The sequence below is a fragment of the Clarias gariepinus genome, chromosome 13, assembly GCF_024256425.1.
Source record: "Clarias gariepinus isolate MV-2021 ecotype Netherlands chromosome 13, CGAR_prim_01v2, whole genome shotgun sequence".
In the NCBI taxonomy this organism is placed as follows: Eukaryota; Metazoa; Chordata; class Actinopteri; order Siluriformes; family Clariidae; genus Clarias; species Clarias gariepinus.
This window is the reverse complement of record NC_071112.1, coordinates 19,122,501-19,139,768: the sequence shown is the minus strand read 5'-3', so window position 1 is coordinate 19,139,768 and position 17,268 is coordinate 19,122,501. Positions and strand designations below refer to the sequence as shown.

The 17,268-nt window shown below is 38.2% G+C and overlaps 3 protein-coding genes across 6 annotated transcripts in view; 2 read left to right on the top strand and 1 right to left on the bottom strand.

The window, feature by feature from the left end:
- The first annotated feature begins 1,488 nt into the window (after positions 1–1,488).
- ahsa1b (AHA1, activator of heat shock protein ATPase homolog 1b) lies at positions 1,489–8,324 on the top strand. The gene is made up of 9 exons (XM_053510568.1): positions 1,489–1,685; positions 3,184–3,374; positions 3,990–4,072; positions 4,315–4,432; positions 5,551–5,639; positions 5,800–5,925; positions 6,053–6,154; positions 6,741–6,792; positions 7,383–8,324. The coding sequence occupies exons 1-9, from the start codon at positions 1,606–1,608 to the stop codon at positions 7,553–7,555; spliced, it is 1,014 nt and encodes a 337-aa protein (XP_053366543.1). The 5' UTR covers positions 1,489–1,605; the 3' UTR covers positions 7,556–8,324.
- On the bottom strand, positions 8,312–10,492 carry LOC128536351 (dr1-associated corepressor). Of its 4 annotated transcripts, none has more exons than XM_053510571.1 (7): positions 10,336–10,491; positions 10,161–10,233; positions 9,950–10,043; positions 9,700–9,816; positions 9,358–9,541; positions 9,202–9,260; positions 8,312–9,080 (listed from the first exon to the last, which is right to left on the bottom strand). In XM_053510571.1, the coding sequence occupies exons 1-6, from the start codon at positions 10,375–10,377 to the stop codon at positions 9,219–9,221; spliced, it is 552 nt and encodes a 183-aa protein (XP_053366546.1). In that variant the 5' UTR covers positions 10,378–10,491; the 3' UTR covers positions 8,312–9,080; positions 9,202–9,218. The 4 variants fall into 4 exon arrangements, with proteins under 4 accessions (XP_053366546.1, XP_053366544.1, XP_053366547.1 ...); XM_053510572.1 differs by having other exon boundaries at positions 8,322–9,080; positions 9,448–9,541; positions 10,336–10,488; XM_053510569.1 differs by having other exon boundaries at positions 8,316–9,080; positions 10,161–10,492.
- Positions 10,493–14,195: 3,703 nt separating this feature from the next.
- The window catches only part of jmjd1ca (jumonji domain containing 1Ca), a 68,681-nt gene continuing 65,608 nt past the window's right edge, over positions 14,196–17,268 (top strand). Inside the window, exon 1 of the mRNA XM_053509793.1 lies at positions 14,196–14,558. Coding sequence (XP_053365768.1) covers positions 14,421–14,558 — 138 coding nt within the window. The 5' untranslated portion in view covers positions 14,196–14,420. The remainder of the gene's footprint in view (positions 14,559–17,268) is intronic.

The window sequence follows — 17,268 nt, the reverse complement described above, 5'->3', positions numbered from 1 at the left end:
AAAATCTATTCCATTGGTCTTTAAACTCAGCAGAGGAACAGAACGTGTCCTATGTCACTTTTTTGTCACTTTCTCATGACTATGTGGCAGTCAACCAATAAGCCCCCTTTTATCATATCTAATGTACAACCACATTTGCTTTTGTACTGGTCTTTACTTCTCTTTAAAAAAAGTTTTTAAAAAAATAGAATGTATACTAACCATAAATTACATTAATAAAAGAAATAAGCAAAAAATAAATTAATAAATAAAAAAATAATAAAAATTGCAATATTTTTTGCCCCCTAAGATTAAAAAAACACTTTGTGTTTAATTTTTTTTTGAAGGGTCAAAATATTGGTCAAAGAAACAAAAAAGGAGATTATTGCAGTTCAGTATGCACTTTTTTGTTTCCAGGCAATGTAAATGCTTTTAGTATACAGGTTGACTGAACTGTAAGAAATATAAGTTTGATTAAATGCACAAACTACTTAAAATGTAGGCATTTAAATAACCAGTCATAATTATATATAAATAATTAATAGAATGAATAATTATATGAATTTAATGTAATGATTAACTCATTGCTAGTATCCTTTCCAACAGGAAAACCTTCCAATACCGCTGAGACTTGGGAAGCGTTTTATGGCTTTTTCTCACAGGAAATGATATACAGCAACCACTTATATCTTGAAATCTGTCAGTGATTAGATGGGAGTGTTATGACTGTATACGAACTGCCATGTTTCTTGATCTGAATCAGGTGTGAGACTGCTTGTGTGGGAAAACTTTTAACTGCTTGTCTCTTTCTTTTCTCTTCCTTTGCTTTCTTTTTCTTTGTTGACATGCAGGTGCACATCTTGTACAGAGGGGCTGTTTTGATGAAGTGGAGGGCAGAATACTTATGGAAATAATTTAAACGAGAATTATTTATTTCTTTAAAATAAATAAAGAAAGAAAGGAACCATTTTTTCCAAATAATGTGTGAATCAGGTAAAATGATTTATTATCACTGTCTGCACCAACGTAAACTATAAACTGACAGTTAAAAATAGCAATACTAGCACTTCCCACTAGGGGCCGTAATGCACAGGTAAATAATCATAGACTGTATAAGAACGGATCATGCTAAACAGCTTTACTACCCTAGAAACAAACAAATGAATAAATAAATAAATGTACTCAAAGTAATAAATAAATAATTTCAAGAATAATAAATAAAACACGTAAGTGAATATATGAATAAATGAATATTAATATTAAAGAAGATTCTTTTTAACTTTGAAGAAAAAACAAAGACAAATAATAAAGTAGAAGTAACCAAATTAAATTATGTACATTTTTTTAAACTTAAAAAATATATGTTTATGAATATATATTAATCTAAAATTACTAAAAACAAGATGTCATACGGCAAAGAGAAACCGGAACCATTCCACCAGCCTTGTTGCTCACACGGACCTTTTTAAATGTGATGCGTAATTCCGTTTCCAGTAATTTCTACGAGCAACAAAATCGGAGGCTTGCCTGAAGAGTGTTCCAGAAAGTCGTTTGCCGACCGACTGTTTAACTCGTCTGTCCGCCCGCTCGCTCGCAGATCTAATTCCTCGTGTACTTAAAAGAAACATGGCAAAGTGGGGAGAAGGAGACCCTCGGTGGATCGTGGAGGAAAGAGCAGATGCTACAAATGTCAACAATTGGCACTGGTAAGATGTGAGAAGGACGCTGAGCCGACCGGCGTGTGGCTGCTGATGGCCATCTTTGCTAAGCATGGTGACTTAGCCTGTGTAACATCACTGGCGCTAACGTCATTAACGTCTCATTTATATCTTTAATATTTAAACAATTCGCAACCATTATATATAAAACATCGGGGTTTTCAGCGCTTTAGTCGCTGAGAGATCAGGGTATATTGTGATAGACGCCGGTGGTTAGCTTCAGCAGTGTAGCATTGCTGTGTTAGCTAGTTGGTATAGACACTCCAGAGCTTCTGATCGTGTAGACCACATTCGAGATAATAAAATATATCCATATCTATGCGAAGGGTTCTGGCAAGATGTTGCCTATAAAGAAAGAAGTGCTTTCCTTTGGGCAGATGCTTTTTGTTCTGATCTGGTTTGGTCTTTGCTCGTTTTCTCCTCATGAGAGAATGGTCTAGAAAAAAATCAGCGATAGTGCAGCAGAAACGCCTCGAACACTGAAACACCAGTGACGACTCTTGCTTGTACAATCTAGACTTTTAGACTTTCTCCCAAAAGTCTCCGTACACTGCGGGAAATTAACGCGTTAATAAAATGTTAATGTTGTATTCAATAAGCATGCTGTTTCCTCCCTGAAACATACAGATTCTCAGTAAAAACACACGCATTCGTTGCTTCCACTTATGATAAACTCGTGTTAACATACTTGTGTTCTGCATGTAATCGCTTAAGTATACTTAAATAATGTTCCCATTGTATGGAGGCTCTTAGGACTGGTTTTACAACTGTTTTTAAATCACTCTTGCATTTCCACAAGAATACCACAATTACAATTTCAAATTAAGTTAACTCATTTGGCTCCTGCAGCATAGGGCACTGGTGACTTAGTGGGAGGTTTTTTGCCGGCCATGTGGAAGGCCCAGGTTCAGTTCCCACCCAATGCCCAAACCCTAGCCATGCATTTGGATGCAGTGCCGGTCCTAAGTCCAGATAAATTGGGACCGTTGCTTCTGGAAGGGCATCCAGCGTAAAACCATTCCAGGTTGTGTGTGGATCAGATGGTCCGCTGTGGCAAGCCCTCGGCGCGACCAGCAACAAAATTTGGTATCTGAGGTTGCTTTGGTCGATTATGATGTATGCTTTTAACAATATTACTTATGGTCGATCCGGAGCCTGTTGTGAGTGTGAGGAATACATTTAAAGGACATCATACACACGGGTGAAACGCAAACAATAACACAAATTACCCAGGGACGCAAGAGCTAAATTAAATAAAGTCCTGCAGTTTATTTTCTTTCTTTTTTTTTCATTTGGCATTAGGTCTGTTGTCTACAAAGAAAATGGAACAGCATGTTTGATAGTGTGTGCAAGTGATTTTTCTCGAGGACTGCAGATGATGTTCTCCACACTTAAAGTCCTGATATAAATCTTGCTAAATCCCTATATGTGTGATTTTGGATGTTTTTTCATCAAGTTGACATGTTTTTTTGTTTTTTTTTGTTAGGACGGAGAGGGATGCCACAAACTGGTCATCTGAGAAGTTGAAAGAGCTTCTGATGGGCTTGCAAGTAGAAAATGACGAAGGCAAGTGTGAAATTACAGAGGTCAGCAAGTTGGAAGGAGAGGCTTCGATCAACAACCGGAAAGGGAAGCTCATCTTCTTTTACGAGTGGAACCTAAAGGCCAAGTGGAGAGGTGAGGACACGTTCATCATAAAGCATGCACCGACATGTAGTCACAGTTATTATGGGATATTTTGGCAAATTAAAATATTTGAATAATGAACACAAGGGTGTCAGTTACTTGAACCTTAATTGGCTTTCTGGTCATCAAATCTCCTTATGTAGTGAGTGCTTTAAGGGAGCAGAACGCTATTTTGGGTTCATGTTGGAGCTAATATAAATAAGAGATTAGAATAATAAGAATTCTACATGAAGAACAGCTGTGGATAAAGAATGAATTTAGGAAAAAGTTAAATATCATTGACAAACTGATGCTGATTTGAGACTGTACATTTTATAATATCATATTTTCTCCTTGGGAAAGCAACAGTTTTTCCCATTCTTTGCTTTTATGAATGTGAAGCAATTGTGTAGTGATGAATTAAATGATAAGCACATAAGTACCTATCTTTAAGCATTTTAAAAACTGGTATAAAGGAATATCTTGTTTTTCATCAGTAAAGTTTGGATTTATTCAAAGCAATGTTTTGTGTATCAGTGTTTTCCAGCCTGGTTAGAAAAACTCCTTGAAGACTACATTTTTTTTTTTTTCACCGTTTAAGCCTTATGTTTATTCTTCTTTTTATAGGGACCTCGAAATCAGGAATCAAATATAAAGGCGAAATTGACGTTCCAAACCTTTCTGATGAAAATGATAAGGAGGACCTTGATGTAAGTAATCCTAGTGCCCAAAAACATTTACACATTTTTTTTTGCCCCCTGACGAGCACATTGTGTGCATCCATGTGGGGTGTGTTATGTGTGTAAGATTTTTACCCTGCCCTCTTAATTATTTTCATTATTCATATCCATTAGTTAAAATAATTCTTACTGTTCTTAACTGTTTTTTTGCATGCTGTCTCTTATTAAACTGTTTAATAATTGCCATTTATTTCTTGGTGGGGAAAATACAGATCAGTGTGTCCCTTTGCAAAGATGAGCCTGACACGCCACTGTTTACTCTGATGAGAAAGGAAGGGGCAGAGAAAGTCCGCGAGGCACTGAGCAGCTACATCGAGCTTCTCAAAACAGGTCAGACATTCTTACATAGCTTGTGACGGCCTGATTTTTAATATTCCAGAAAAGTACTAGCAACCCATTACCCTGAATTTAATTATTACAAGAGAAAACTGCATTACATCTGATGACAGATGTATGAATGGTCTTCAAACAAGGTGTGGCATGCTGGTTCAGAGTTGGCTTCTGTTAGTGCTGGACAGTAGTATGGTGCAGTTGTAGAGAGTAAACACTAGAGGTCAGCAGGGAAAAGCAGAGTTAGATTTGAATGTTATGCATGGGCTGGGCGAAAAAGTTGAAAATTTTAAAAGGAACAAATTATTTATCAAGCAAATAAAACAACTAAGGAATTTTTTAAATGACTGAAACTGGATGTAAAAAATGAAGGATGGTGCTAAACTTATACATGTCACTTTAAATTTGATTTTGCTTTATGAAAACTGACAGTAGAAATCACAGCTGTATTTAATAAAGGAAATAGGAGCATTTCCACACACAATGTGAAGAGAACTCAGGATTGGGACAAAACAGCCATGTGTCTATAAGGAAACCACTAGGTATTGAGATCAATCAAAAACAACCCTTTGATTTACTAGGGAGCATAAAGATTTGATGTTAAGGCCATGGAAGAAGGTCATGTGGTCTGATAGGTTAAAATTGACCCTGTTTTACAGTGAAGGGCATGTCAGAGTAAAACGTTTGTAAAGTGATTCACTAATCATGCTTATTGGACACTGTACAAACCTGGAAGCAGTGTTATCTGTGGTTTCTTCAGTTGGTCAGGCATAGACTCAATGTAATGTGGAAATAAAGTCAGCTGATGACCTGCATATACTAAATGACAAGTGTGTCACACCCATGGAGCTTTTCCAGGTCATCACCTCATATTCCAGTACTCAAATGGTTAGATCATCATAATCATTTTGAAATCTTTTTGGCCAGGTAGTGATAAACTGAAATGTCAGGGAATGGGCCGATAAGAAACAAAATAGACAGGGACTGTGAAAAAAAGAAGACTTTTTTCTTTATTTTTTAGGGTGAAATGACCTGCTCCACAAATATCACATAAATAAATATCTTATTAGTATTTGTGTAGCTGTGAGATTAATTTGTCTAACCTCTCATTTGCACAGAGTTCACGCAGGGGATGATCTTACCGACAGCCAATGGTGTGACCAAACAGCCGACCTCTCAATCAAAAGTCAAGATGAACGATACCAGGGTAGGCATGGATATTTGCTGATGGGACACACTAATTGTACAAATTGTATTTAGTTATTCCAGTTCATTTTTCAGTAATGTTTTTAATTTTTTTTAACTAGAAGATTGTGCAGGATAGGGTCTTGAATTTTTATGAATTGTGTCCGCCTTTTTGTAAACAGATTGGCTCAAGAAACACAGCTCCTCCTTCCTGCACAGGAGTAAAGATCCCTACTTGCAAGTTCATGCTGAAAGACACTTTCCTTACATCTCCAGAGGAGCTTTACAGAGTTTTCCTGAACCAGGAGGTCAGTATAGTCCCATATCTTAACACACAAAGTGCTCACTTCAGTATATTCTATTTATAATAATGCAGTGAATGAATTCACTAAAAAGTAGTAACACGTGGTTGGGCGTGTGTGTTTGTGGCTGTAGATGGTGCAGGCGTTTACACACACCGCAGCTGTGGTTGACCCAGAGAAAGGAGGAAAGTTCCGCCTGTTAGACGGAAATGTATTCGGCGAGTTCCAGGAGCTGGTGAGAATCTGCTAATTCATATTAAAAGTACATCTACTAAGTAATAAATGGGTTAAAGATGAGAAGAAGCTAATAGTTTCAACTACTGTGAAAGCTTAAGGTTGAATCTTAGAGTGGCATCAGTCCTAAAAGTGTACAATTCAATTATGTATGCATTTGTGAGATTTTCTTAGTGTTGGTTAATCTGAACTCTTGTGGAAAATCTTTAGCTTGATAGACTTAAACAGCATTAATTAGAATGCCACATGCTTTATATCTACTATCTTGAAACTATGTAAAGCCATGTATAGATAGTGACTAAAAGGCATGATTACTTTGTGGACTGAATCCCTCCTTCTCTCGGTGTACCTGGAGATTGCATGCTCTCCTTATGCTTAGTTTTCTTTAAGAAAATCCATTTTCCTCCTACAGTCTAAAGGCATGAACTGAATGATGGGCATTTCCAAATTGCCCACAGTGTATGACTGGGGGGTGTGTATGTGCCCTGCAGTAGGCTGGTACATATTATAAGCTCCCTGCAATGCCACACAGTGTAAGCTGTATAGACAATGGATAGGTGGATAATATCTATCTGGGGTTTCCACAGGTTCCTGAGGAGAAAATAGTCATGAAATGGAGGTACAACACGTGGCCAAGTGGTAAGAGATACATTTTAACTAAACTTACAAATTCTGTTCATTCCTTACAATAGTACCATTTATATTCATTTATATTTTTTTATAAATATTTAGTCAAATCAGTAAAGAACACTGGTTCATCATGTATTTTAATGATTTCTTGAATTTGGTAATGGAGATATTGAAAATTGTAAGACAGAGGTTGGCATTGCACATACTAACCTATTATCTCAAATTTTTAATTTGTTGAAAGAAAAAACAATGTACTTTTATTCAGATCCAATCTGTTCTTTAATTCTTTTGTGAAAGTGTTGAAGAAAAAGTTAGGGCATGTTTATGTCCCTGTTGGCTGACCAGTTCCAAAAAAGGGCAAGTCTTTGCCCAGCTAGCAATAATTCTACGTTAACAATCAGCTTTATGTGCAATGAGAGAAATGCAAATTGTTTTACCTAAATAAGTATTTTGTTGTATGTGTAAGTCAGCCTGTTTATTAATCTCCTTTTTTGTGATATTAGCCTAAATATAGGGCTTCAGTTGTGATTCAAATTTGAGTTAAGCCTTTTTTCATTTCACCTTTTTTTTTGTGTGTCCATATCTACGCCGGGATGTAGAGCACTATGCGACAGTGACTCTGAACTTTATAGACAAGGGCAACGAGACAGAGCTGAAAATCGAGTGTCGAGCCGTGCCAGAAAGCGAAGAGGACCGCACACGAGAAGGCTGGCAGAGGTACTACTGCCAGGCCATCAAACAGACATTTGGCTTCGGTGCACGACTCTGCTGAGCTGCAGCTTCAACCATCACTATTTTGGCAGATTTTCTTTTGTTGTTGTTTTTCTTTTTCCATATGTACAAATGAGCACCAGGAATGTGACTCTACTGAAAAACAGACTTAACATTGCACCACGTTCTACCTTTCTGGTTTTGGTATCTGTGTTTTAAAAAAAAAAAATCCAAAAATCAGAAAAGAAAATGAATGCATATTATATAATTGACCTGGAGCAAGAAAAAGGGAAAGTTAAGTCCTGCTTTTCATGTATCATCTGCATATGTGTATAAGAAATGTTTTTATTGTAGCGCAGTAAGATCTACATGTGGCACTCTCACCTCCTGACCTTGTCTGGACAGGGGCAGACTTGACTAGTGCCTTCTTTGGAATAAGAGTTTAATTTATGGATTTACAGCAAAGACTTGCGTCTTGTAGGACTGAAAAAAGCAGAATAAACTGTCAAACCACTAATCTGCTATCTTTTGATTGGATATGACAAAAACAGTAGAAATATCTTGATTTCTATAAACGTTTGTCAACATATATGCCATTATAAAAAAAAAACGGATTTGCCGACATTCATTCCCAGAAAAGGACCGAGGCTTGTATGTACAGCAGGCTATGTATTAGAATTTGTGTGAATGTGCAAGTTGGCATTTTTTTCCCTGCTTTTGTATTCAGTTAAGTACTGTATTAATTTTCCCAGAAGATTTTGTCTGTACTATGTATCTCACGTCATTTAAATGAGACATCATGCAGAAGATAACCACAGAAAAATTGTCAATTGATTGAAAAAGTCTTGTTTTAAATAAGGAAATGTGCAGTTTATAGAAATCTGATTTTTATTTATTTTACCTTAGCATCACAATTTTAAACTGTTTCATTCACTTTTTAACATAAAAACACATTTTATCACCATCCAATACTCAATGCTGTTCTTCCTCTGCCTGCATGTATACGCATGTTTGTTAAATATTAAGTACAAACAGCAAAATGGCTTTCAAAAATGATGTAACATCCACAGAATATCTTTAGTGAAAACCTTAAAACATTATTGTTGTAGCTATAAAATACCTCTACTTATGTGCATTCTAACAAAGCCTTTCACATAACATCAATAGTAAGTGAAAACTGGTTAAGGAACAGTGTTGTATGTCGATAGAATTGATAGTTCATTAGCACTTTAGGAATCACAGGTTCAACAGTTATGAATCCAACAGAGGAACAGAAAAAGTAGCAGTAGTGCTTATAGAAAAAAAAATAGATATATCTCCTTCTTATAGAATTAACACAAAGTAATTTTCCTTATAAGGATTTAAAACTTACTCAAGAATATTTGCATTAACATTTTCCACAAATATATAGACTTTTGTTTTATTAAATTTTAAGCTTTCATGTTTTCTATCTTTAAATTTTAATTCTGCTTTTGCAAACAAAAAAATTCAAATTAAAATTTTTTTTAGGGAAATAATAAAAGAAAAACTTGTTGGATCTTCATAAATATTGCTGCAGTTTCCACTGAAGTGAGCTACAGAGCAAGCTGGAAGAGTAAACAACAATGACATTTGAACAATAATACAGAAAATGCATTGTAAAGCATCTTTAGACCATTTTCTCCTCTTAGCTTTCGAGTGAATGAATGAATTTTAAGTGAGACTCACTATTTTAGCAGCTGTTATCAAGGTGATTGTGTCTCCAAGCAGATGACAAGCTCAGACTCCTGGCAAATGGGAGCGGAATCAAGCATAAGAAAAATGAAAATGCACTCGCACTGAATTGTGAATTAGAACTTATGCACATGGGAACATCGAGCTCACAGTGGCAGAGACGGGTTGTTGTAACTGTGTTGCACAAAGCTCAATACTTGACAAATAGTTTTGGAAAAGGAATTGCAAAATATTTCCTACACTAGAAGAGTCTGAAGGCTCAGTGTTATGCCTCTTGGGCAGCTCCTCAATCTCTGTGGAATTGGTGATGATGGACATGTTATGCCACTTCTTTCTAGAATGGAAATCGACATTTATGCTCAAAAGCATGCAACTACAATGATATATTATCTCTTTTACGTGAAAGAGTGATTCAAAATAATGCACGCATTAATTGTGATATGGTACGAGTACACATGCAGGAAAAAATCCTGCTGAGACTCGGATATGTACCTGTGCCCCAAACACTTCCCCTTGGCTTTGCTCTCCTTAGCTGTAGACGAGCCAGACGAATGTTCCACAAGCTCCTTTAGGAAGTCGAAGAGCTTCTCAGACTCGATGCATTGTTTCCTATAGGATGCAGGTGGTATATAGAGAATTCAACACATGAGGTGCAAGCATGAGGAAGAACTCACTTTGCACACAAGCAAGGACCAGAATGATAAATTGATGGATGAGATTTTTGAGATGTTCAACCCCTTACATGTGGTTGATGGACATCACTCTGCTGTTCTTGGACTGAGTGATTAGGCTGGTTTTGGTGAGCAACGAGATCAAGAACATTTCGAGTGCTTTAGCTTAGCTTAAAGTCAAGGAAGTCAACAGAACACTTCTATTATTAATAAACGCGTATTTTCCTCCTTCTATTTAACATTCATTAGAAATAAACAGCTAACAGTGTTCTTAAAGGATACATATGATAACCGGAACAGCAGTGGCCATTCTGCCCACCTCCGTGTCCTTCTGCATGATCTTCTTAATGCGACCCTGCATGGGAGCGCACCAGCCTGGCTCAGTGTCAACACACACACACACACACATATACATAAATAACTTCCGAATAAGCAAACAATCTCTGCTGTTACTTACGGGTGGAAAGCGAACATTGTATTTTCTTTTCTGTCCAGGCATTTCGGTGCTTTAAATACCCGCTTGCGGGTTACATTGTGATACATTTGACAGGTCGGTGTTTGGCCTTCCATTTGTTTACCTTTCACAGGAAGTCCAGCGACTGAAGTGAAGAAAGGCGAGAAGTGGAGGTGATCCTCATCGAGGCCACGCCCACAAACTCACACCTACGTCATGAATTGTAGTTTTCCTCCTTTTTTTTTTTTTTTTGAAAATCAGAAACCTACGGAACGCATAAAGCCCCAAAAGAGTGTGATTTTGCGCACAAGTTATATTAAGCAATCTATCTGCATTTTTTTACTACAAGAAGTAGGAGGATAATTTTTAATCTTTATAATTTAAAATATATATATTAATAAATGTAAATTTAATCATAGTACAGTACACCCCTCTATCTTGTATTCAAAAATGAAATTATGAGATCATTAGAAAGTAATAAGTTCTCAAAAATTTCCAAAGCTATTAGAATTTTACATTTAATTTTAAAGTGTCCCCCCCCCCCCCTGTTTTTTTTTTTTTTTTATCTTTTTTTTTATTATCTACTGCTCCTTTTGTTCCTTCCTGGCTATTTTTTTTGGATTGTGTTCTTTTGTTTGTATCTTAATATTCTTAGCAAAAAATTAATAAAGTAAAAGTTATCTATCTGCACACTTTAAGTTGACATGAATGCCATTTGCATGAAAGCAGTTGGATTATTTGCATTTATTTTGACACAATTAAAATTTATACAAGTATATAATTTACATATTTGCAAGTATATTTGGAACACGAAGACCTTTGTTGCTTTATCTGATCAGTTCATTTGTTTTGTAGTAAGAATGCCAGCTGTGTGCACACAACATAGTTATTTGTGCGCACAAGATAACAACTTGTTCCCACAGTTTGAATAACTCGTAAGCATAAGATAACTGGTGTGCACATTATATAATAAATGAATAAATAAATAAATAAATAACTCTCACCTTGTGGGACTTTGTAAAAACTGTTGCAGTAATACATTCTGTGTAGTATTGGAAGACTATAGGTGGCACAATGCCACCAAATTGCCTGTAGTGTTTGAATGTTGCCCGGAGGTCCTACTAAGATCATAAAATTAATACAATTATAATCACCACTGGCCTCCATGGTCCCTAGTTGGACTACAGAGGTTTCTAGATGGAGAGGATTAATGGAGCATAAAAAAGGAATAAATGATTGGGTGACTATAATTTTTGCTAATTATATATTATTTATTATTATTTTTAAAATAAACCAGTCATAAATATACAAACATGTCTTTGTATACATTCAGGCTGACATTTTATCATTTTAGGTATTTGGATGATATTTCATCATTTTAATGATATCCAGGAACATAACACAAAAGAAATAAATGAGGAAGATATATCAACCACTTTATTGTCCCGCCCAAATACAGTATATTTATAGATAAGATCAGTGATGCTGAGGCTGGCTGTAAAATGTTTGATAACCTCGGGCCAAGTTCGAGCAGTCTATATCCATAGCTCTTTTTTAAAAGTGCTGTCAACTGATGGCGATCACCACTAGAGGGCAAAATAACTACGGTATGTTTATTAATCATGCAAGAGTCGTTTTAGAAATGACGAAATCCAGGATGTGCGACATCTAGCGGCGATCAACTGAAATACAAGTAAACCCTTGATAACGTACCCTTGATAATTACATCAGCAGATGACGTGTGCGTGAGATAGTGCGTTCGGAAATGAAGATTATATGTAAATACAGTCGCTCAGTCGGGTTTAGAGATAGGGGATTAGTTATACAGTATGATACAGGAGTGCATTAATTAACACTCTTGAAACTGTGACAGTGCTGCTGATGGAAGCTGATGTGTTGTAACTGTAGAAGAAGCAAATTCAGTGCTAGTGTGTAAGATATCTAAAATAGACACAGTCAAGGGGGATATATTTACTCACATGAGTTGTCAAGGCGCAAGTTGGCCTGTGGTAGCAGGTGGTAGTGTGTAACTCTGAGTACAAATCAGGCAGTCTGCTTTTGACGAGACTGGTTTTATGGAAATGAGTGTGTGTGTGTGTGTGTGTGAGAGAGAGCAGGGGATTATTTTTCTTCACAAGTCTTGACACTATGCTAAAACATAGTAACAATAAACAGTAACCGTTGGAGGGGTAAAAAGACCATATAAGCCTAGACCTAAGGGGTAAAGTTCTTATAATTTGGCTTATAATTATTTCAAATAGCAGCAACAATCATATTAGTAAGCCATACTAATTATATAAGTCTTATAGCAAATCATTCCATGACTCATGTCATATCTTGTCATTCTTGTCCTTTCTAATTGACAAAGAGTGGTGACTAGACCAGATTATGAAATAAGTCAATGCAGTTTACTTCATGGTGTCATGGTGTTCTGGAGGGTTTCAATACCAATTGTGTCACACCTATACAGGATCAGTCTAAAGCCAAATAATCTAGGCTATTAAATCTATGGCATCAAGCTGGCAACCCCATATCTTTAAGTAACTGCCACAGAAACAGTGGATATATCTCCACGGTGAGGAGTGTCCACATACTTGATGTGCCAGATGGAACCTGGATGAACCAAAATACCAAGAAAATTTTATCTATAAAAAAAATTTCATCTATTCATCAGTGACATAGTGGTTAGTACTGTCGCCTTGCACTTCCAGTGTCAAGGTTCAGTTTTTGGTTCCTGCCTTTGGGACAGTGTGTATGAAGTTTGCATGTTCTTCCCATACTTTCGTCTGGGTACTCCGATTACCTTCCACTGTCCAAAGACAGGCAGGTTAGACTAACTAATTTGGCCATAGTGTGTGAATGACAATCAGGTGTCGAGCTGGCAACCCAACCCCTTAAGTAAATGCCACAGAAACGATATCTCTAAGATGGGAAGTATGTGTGGCCCGATGCCCGATGGCACATGGATGGGTCAAAATTCTAAAAAATAAATAAATAATTCTACGGGTGGCATGATGACTTAGTGGTTAGCTTTGTTGCCTCACATTTCCAGGGTTTGGGATTGATTTGCACTTCAGGGTCTGTGTGCATAAAGTTTGCTTAGTGCAAATCAATCCCAAACCCTGGAAATGTGAGGCAACAATGGCATGTAGTTTGGGCTAAATGGCATTCCCAAGTTGCCTGTAGTGTTTAAATGACAACCGGGCGTCAAGCTAGCAACCTGACCCGGATGGAACGTGGTTGGTCCAAAATAAAAAAAAAATTAAAAAGACAACTATAGTAGTCTACTTTTCAATGTCAAAATGTCGAAAGTAAGTATATACTCACAAAACGTCATATAACATTTCTTTAAATATAAAAAGTAATAAGCCTAATGCAGTCCTAATCATCTCGGGCAGTAAAGGGTTAACTGTGGGATTTTAATCCGAGCTTTATCTAGTCCCTGGATCGTTTATTAAACACGTCTTAAAGCTTTACTGGTTCGTGTGTCGTGATCCGAATCAGCTTGTAAATTATTCACACACAGTGGATTGTTCTCGAATTGTCATGCACAGTACAGGAGGGACTAGATCACCTCCCTGTATGTAGAGATGGACTCAGAAGAGCGAGTGAACTCTGTCTGGCGCAGGGACACACACTTGAACGTGTGAGGTCTGCTAGTGCCGTGTGTTTTACACCGCGATTTAGAGACGGCGGATGAACACTACAAATGTGTGTGTGTGTGTGTGTCAGTCAGTGAGTAAGAGAGAAACTGAGCGTGTGTGAGAGAGAGAGAGAGAGAGAGAGTGAGTGAGTGAGTAAGAGAGAGAGAGAGACATAATGACTGTTACTACACTCAGTGTAAATCAGTTTCACGGCGCACACACACCGCACTGTAGCCGGAGCGCGTGAGCTGGGACTTTAAACCGGCCGCCCGGTACAGTGACAATCCCAACACCGTTATCTCCTTCATTTGGGCTGTTTTCTGTTTGTTTGGAAATATGATTATACGTTAGTCCTAACGCTTCCTGGAAGTTAGTTCCCCCCTCGGACACGGCGCTTGTGTGAGTGTGTGGGACACTTTTATTTCCCTCTGTCTCGGCGCGGACATGGAGCTCGTGGGGAGGCGCTTCCTGTGCGCGAGCGGCGGAGAGGAGCGCGAGCTGGGCGGCGTGGCGCGCTGGGGCTGGAGAGCCGGACTGATCCGCGCCGTCACCAACCGCCACACTGACAGCCCCGGTCTAGCAGTGAGTCACATCTCTAAACACACACACACACACACTCACACACACACACACAGGCTCACTGTGCGCCCTCACGGTCTGTATGTGAAGCAGCGGCTCCTGGACTGCCTAAGAAAAGTTTACACTATTTCTTCTGTGTGTCTGTCTCTGTGTGTGTGTGTGTGTGTGTGTGTGTGTTTCAAACTTCAGCTGTGTTGGAGTCTGGTGTAGAGTCAACAAACACAGCCGAGCTGTATGAGCCGGGACTTGGGCGTGTTACTATCATAGTGAGGGAAAACGTGTCTATGTGTATGGTGTGTGTGTGTGTGTGTGTATGTGTGTTTATATCTTTCTAAGGACCAAATGTTCCCACATGGAGAAAGGGTTAGGACAGTGTGGGGACATCTGGCAGGTCTTCTTTGGGAGACATGGCTTTGTTTATATATACAGTATATATATATATTAGATATTTTATATATAAACTTTTTAGTTTTTTTTTTAGGAATTTTAGAAATGTAGAATTTTTCTAAGAATTTTAAAAGAATTATAATTCTTGCTGTTGGGGTAGGTGTGTTAGGAAATAAACATAGCTTATAGGATGTGCTAGGAATTGTCAGTGGAATGTCCTCACAAGGATGTGTGTGTGTGTGTGTGTGTGTGTGAGTGTGAGTGTGTGTGTGTGTGTGTGTGTGTGTGTGTGTTTGACAGCTAGAGAGAGGGAGAGTGAGTTTGGGTGTGTGTGTGTGTGTGTGTGTGTGTTTGACAGCTAGAGAAAGGGAGTGTGTGTGTGTGTGTGTGTGGGTGTTATTTATAAAAATAAATAAATAATTATAACCCTTGAGGTTGGGGTTATGTGTAGGAATAAACATGGCTCTAATTAGATGTGATAGGAATGATCAATGCAACATCCTTACAAGGATAGTAACACATACCTGTGTGTGAATAAAGTAAATACCTTTGCTTAGATGTGGTTGGAATTGTCAGTGAAAGGTCCTCACAAGGTGGTAACACAAACCTGTGTGTGTGTTAATTTATAAAGAATATAAAAGAATTGAGGGTTAGGTGTTAGGAATAAACCAGCCCTAATTAGGTGTAATAGCAGTTTTCAGTGCAGGGTCCTTACAAGGATAGTAACACACACACACACACACACAGGTTTGACAGATAGAGGGAGAGGGAGTGAATTTGTGTGTGTGTGTGTGTGTGTGTGTGTGTGTGTGTGTGTGTGTGTGTGTCCACGGCTCAGTGAGACTCCCTCTCTCCTAATCACCTACCGTAATGACTCTGTCTCTTTATATAAAGTCACTGTGGTGTATATACAGAAAACAGAGTGCAGGGTTTTATCGGCTCGTTAGCTGAAGCATATCTTCTTAATTAATAATTAAGAATTACCCTGAGCTATACTGCAAGGGAACGGAGATGCTATAAACTTGCGCTCCCATCCTTTGCTCTTGATGTATTTTTTTTTTTTATCAAACCGAAGCATGCTCCTGTGTTCTGGACACTCGGACACGTCTCTGTCACTTCGAGTCTAATTAGCACTGATCAAACACCACCTACTGCGCCGGGTGTATTGTGTTCAATGCTGAAGTGATGGAGATGAGAGCCCTTAATCTCCTTCTAATAAACAGAATTGTGTGTGTATGTGTGTGTGTTTGTAGGAGGGAAGGGGGTAGAGGTCAGTGCGGGGCCAGGTTGTGGTTGTGGTGGGGGTTATCATCTTTACTTCTAAACGCCTCTCTCTCCACTAAGAGGATGATTATGTTGTGTGTCTGTGAGTTGTCACAGCCTTGTGTTCGTGCATTGTTTGTTTTTGTTCATTTTTTAGTTTATACCGAGCTACTTGTTGAAGTAAAAAAAAAAATCAGTTAACTATCTAATAATCTAACCTGGTTATTATATTTGTAATATATTCAGAACAAAAAGGAAGCAATATATAATGTAACCTTCAAGCTGAATAACAGTCATGGCAGCCGGTCCTGAGACGTCTCAGGACAGTGTGTCACGGCGCATCACGATTTCAAGGTCGGCTTTGACAGCTGATGCCATCGATGATGTTCTTCTTATGCTGTAGCCGCATTAAAGCTAATATCCTGGTGTAGGAGGAGTGTATTCACACACACCACTTATTCATACAGTCTTAGCATTGATCGCTTCCTGCTTGCACACGTGTTTAGTGCGCAGATGTGCCTGTGACTCTGCCATTGCTTTTGTGCTTTTGTGTGTGTGTGTGTGTGTGTGTGTGTGTGTGTGTGTGTGTTTATCTCTCTGGTGAACGTGTGTTATTCAGAACGCGCTCAGGATAATAAATGCTGACATACTCATGGGAAATGCACTCAGACTGGCTGTGCAAATATGTGACACTTCCCTTTTGATCCCACATGCGTGTGGGTGTGTGTGTGAGGACATAGGTGGAGGTGTGTGTGTGTGTGTGTGTGTGACTGTATGTTTGTTTTCGCTTATGGGAATGCAGCGGATTATGATTTTGAATCTGTATGCAAATCTGTGTGTGTGTGTGTGTGTGTGTGTGTGTGAGAGAGAGAGAGCTTGTTTGTCTTTTGGGACTCAGGTCTTTCACTATTGGCTAGATAACCGTCCCCGTGGCAACAACAGCTTAGTCGTGTGACTGACAGTTTTCCCTGGGTTACAACCACCTGCCGTGCTGAAGAGCATGCTGAGAACACACACACGCACACACACACGTACATGTCTTAATGCTCTTCGTATCTTTGCC